Here is a 3,143-nt window from a genome sequence, read left to right as displayed (position 1 = left end):
GTCAGGGGAGAGGTTGGCTGCCTCGGTGGCCGACATGCTCTCGGACTCGGACACCGATGTGGAGGAGGTGACGGTGCGGGCTCCAGCGAGCCGTACGGCCGTGTGGCGGAAGGCGCCCCCCCAACCGACCCCTGAACCCAAGCCCAGAAAGGGCAAAGGCAAACGGGGTAGGAAGGGAAAGGGCAGGAAAGGGAACCCTGCTCCTACGGCGCCTGAGCCCGAGCCGATACCGTCGGCGTCCCCACCAGTGTCGTCACCGAGGTCGGCCAACTCGCCATCATACGCAGCTGTAACGGCTGCGCCGGCGTCACGGCCACCCGCTCCGCCACCGGCTCCTGGGTCAGTGCCCTGGAAGAAGGTGCCGGAGAAGGGCGCCAGGAGGAAGTCCGCCGCTGCCGCTGCCCCACCTCGGGGTAACCAGGCTGCGGCCAAAAAGGCGTGCAACGCCGCCCTCAAGTGCATCTTGTGCGCGGGGGCAGGCAAGCCGACGGGGCACCGCGTGGGGAGCAAGGCGTGCTCCAGCACGCGCCAAAACAAAAAAAGGAGAGTTGGGACGCGGGGTGCGTCCGCGGCTACGGCCCAGGCGCAGCCTGCTCGTGCGGCTCAGAGCGCCAAGGCGATGGAAACGGGGGCCTCTGAATAATTATGGCCCTCAAAGTTCTCCAGGCGAATATCAACCACTGCACTAGTGCACAGGACCTGTTGTGTCAGAGCATGGCGCAGTGGTGGATAGACGTGGCGGTGGTCTCTGAGCCGTACTTCGTCCCGCCCCGGGATAACTGGGTGCGGGACGAAGACAGCGCGGTGGCGATCGTGTCTTCGGCGAGCTCTTCGCCTCTTACATGTGTCGTGCGAGGTCATGAAGCGGTCTCGGCTCGTCTGGGTGACTTGGTTGTAGTTGGAGTTTATTTCTCGCCCAACCGTCCGCTCAACGAGTTCGAGTCATTCCTGACCCAGGTTGAGGCGCTGGTCCTGAGGTGTCACCCTCTCCCCGTACTGGCTGCTGGAGATCTCAATGCCAAATCAACGGCATGGGGATCCCCAGCAACAGATGCGCGGGGTGCACTTATCGAGAAGTGGCTCATCACTAACGGGCTAGCGGTAGTAAATCGGGGGACGGTACCCACGTGCATGCGATGGAACGGTAGCTCGCGACCGGACGTAACGTTTGCGAGCCCAGTCCTAGCGCGCCGTGTCGAGGGCTGGAGCGTGTTGGAGGACGTGGAGACGCTCTCTGATCACCGTTACATACGGTTTGATCTCTCCACGTCCTCGGTTGCTCCGAGCGGCCCAAGCCGAACTCCGAACGAGGCTAGCCCGAGGTGGCAGCTGAAGCGCCTAGACAAGGAGTTTCTCCGCGAGGCGGCCATTGTTAAAGGTTGGTCCCGTGCGCCGGTGAATGTGGTGGTAGAGGACGAGACCGAGTGGTTCCGGGGCGCGTTGGCAGAAATCTGCGAAGCCTCGATGCCCCGGGCCAGTACTCGTCCTCCCAGAAGGTGGGTGTACTGGTGGTCGCCCGAGCTCTCGCGCCTGCGAGAAGCTTGTTTCAGGGCTAGAAGCCAGTACGCCCGATACCGGAGGAGAAGGCGCAGGGACGAGTCCGAAGAGGCCGCCTTGTACGCCAAGCTAGTGGAGGCAAAGAGATCGCTGAGGACAGCGATAGCGTCAGCCAAGGAGACAGCACGCGAGGAGCAGCTGGGTACCTTGGACCACGATCCTTGGGGGCATCCATATCGGCTGGTCCGGAATAAGCTCCGGCCGTATGCGGCCCCCCTGACGCGGACCTTGGATCCGCAGTTCCTCGGTGAGGTGGTAGCCGCTCTGTTTCCGCAGGGAGCGGCCTTTCAGCCCCCCAGTATGGCACCGCCACTGGCGGAAAGAAGCGAGGGCGTGGAGGCGATCCCTGAGGTGACCCGGGATGAGTTTGCTGCGGCCGTTACACGGCTGCGTGCGAAGTCGTCGCCCCGGGTCCTGATGAAGTTCCGGGTCGTGTCCTCGTTCTCGCTCTGGACGTTCTGGGAGAACGGCTGAGCCGGCTGGGCTGAGCCTGTTTCGAGCAGGGAAAGTTTCCCGCGGCGTGGAAAGTGGGCCGACTAATCCTACTGCAGAAGGAGGGACGTCCGGTGGATTCTCCGACCGGGTTCCGTCCCCTCGTCGTGCTCGATGAGGCCGGCAATTTATATTTATATTATTTATATTATGTTAAATTAAATTGTATTTTATGAAACATCTATTTTTTTTAAGAATTATTGAGGCAGCCTTCTGGTTTGTTTGCCATTTGATACAAATCAAACTAGTAGGCCAATGCTTTCCTTATTTTGTTTCGAAGTCACAACTATATACATATATATATTATTTTCATTTTATTTATTTATTTAAACTTCATTAAACAAAATACAAATGTATAGCACAATTGGCGGACTTAATGCTAGAAGCATTATCTACCAGTCAACCATTGGGTCTTACAGAGAACTTAATGTGGGGTTAAACAAAATATATATAATATATAAAATATATAAAAATAAATATATGTATTTATACCTACAAAAAATATAAAATAAAATAATTATAATATACATACAAAAAACTACAAAAGATAAACAATATACATAAATAAATAGGTGCAGCGATTACCGAAATGAGTGAAAAGGCGATATTAAATACCCTCGCGACACAAGAAAAACCTGTATACCCGCGATTTAAAACTAGAACGACTTGTCGATGTCCTGATGGACTCAGGAAGTGAATTCCAGAGCCTAACGGCCATAACGGCGATAGAATTGGAGGCAATACCTGTACGGTGAAAAGGGATAGCTCTTAGTTAACTTATTTGAAGAACGTAGGACTTTTTCGTGAGTAGAACTTAATAGTTGGAAGTCTTTTTTAAGATAGTCTGGGGCAAGCTGATTATTGAGAATGGTATAGAGCTGACATAAAATGTGAAGATTTCTACGGTTACGGATAGGGAGCCATTTTATCTGAGAACGGTATTCAAAAATATGATCGTACTTCCGAAGGCAGAATACAAACCTAATACAATTGTTAAGAATACGTTCTAATTTGTTGAGATGCTCTTCAGTTAAATCCAGATAACACACATCAGCACAATCAATTATAGGCAGAAGAAGTGCATGGGCAAGCAA

General features: G+C 53.5%; 1 protein-coding gene across 1 annotated transcript; it reads left to right on the top strand.

Moving 5' to 3' along the window:
* The first annotated feature begins 645 nt into the window (after positions 1-645).
* On the top strand, positions 646-2,031 carry LOC132904197 (uncharacterized). The gene has a single exon (XM_060954111.1). The coding sequence runs from the start codon at positions 646-648 to the stop codon at positions 2,029-2,031; it is 1,386 nt and encodes a 461-aa protein (XP_060810094.1).
* Positions 2,032-3,143: the final 1,112 nt, after the last annotated feature.

The sequence above is a fragment of the Amyelois transitella genome, chromosome W (assembly GCF_032362555.1).
Source record: "Amyelois transitella isolate CPQ chromosome W, ilAmyTran1.1, whole genome shotgun sequence".
Classification (NCBI taxonomy): domain Eukaryota; kingdom Metazoa; phylum Arthropoda; class Insecta; order Lepidoptera; family Pyralidae; genus Amyelois; species Amyelois transitella.
Note: the sequence above shows the minus strand (reverse complement) of the source record. Positions and strands in the feature narration are given on the sequence as shown.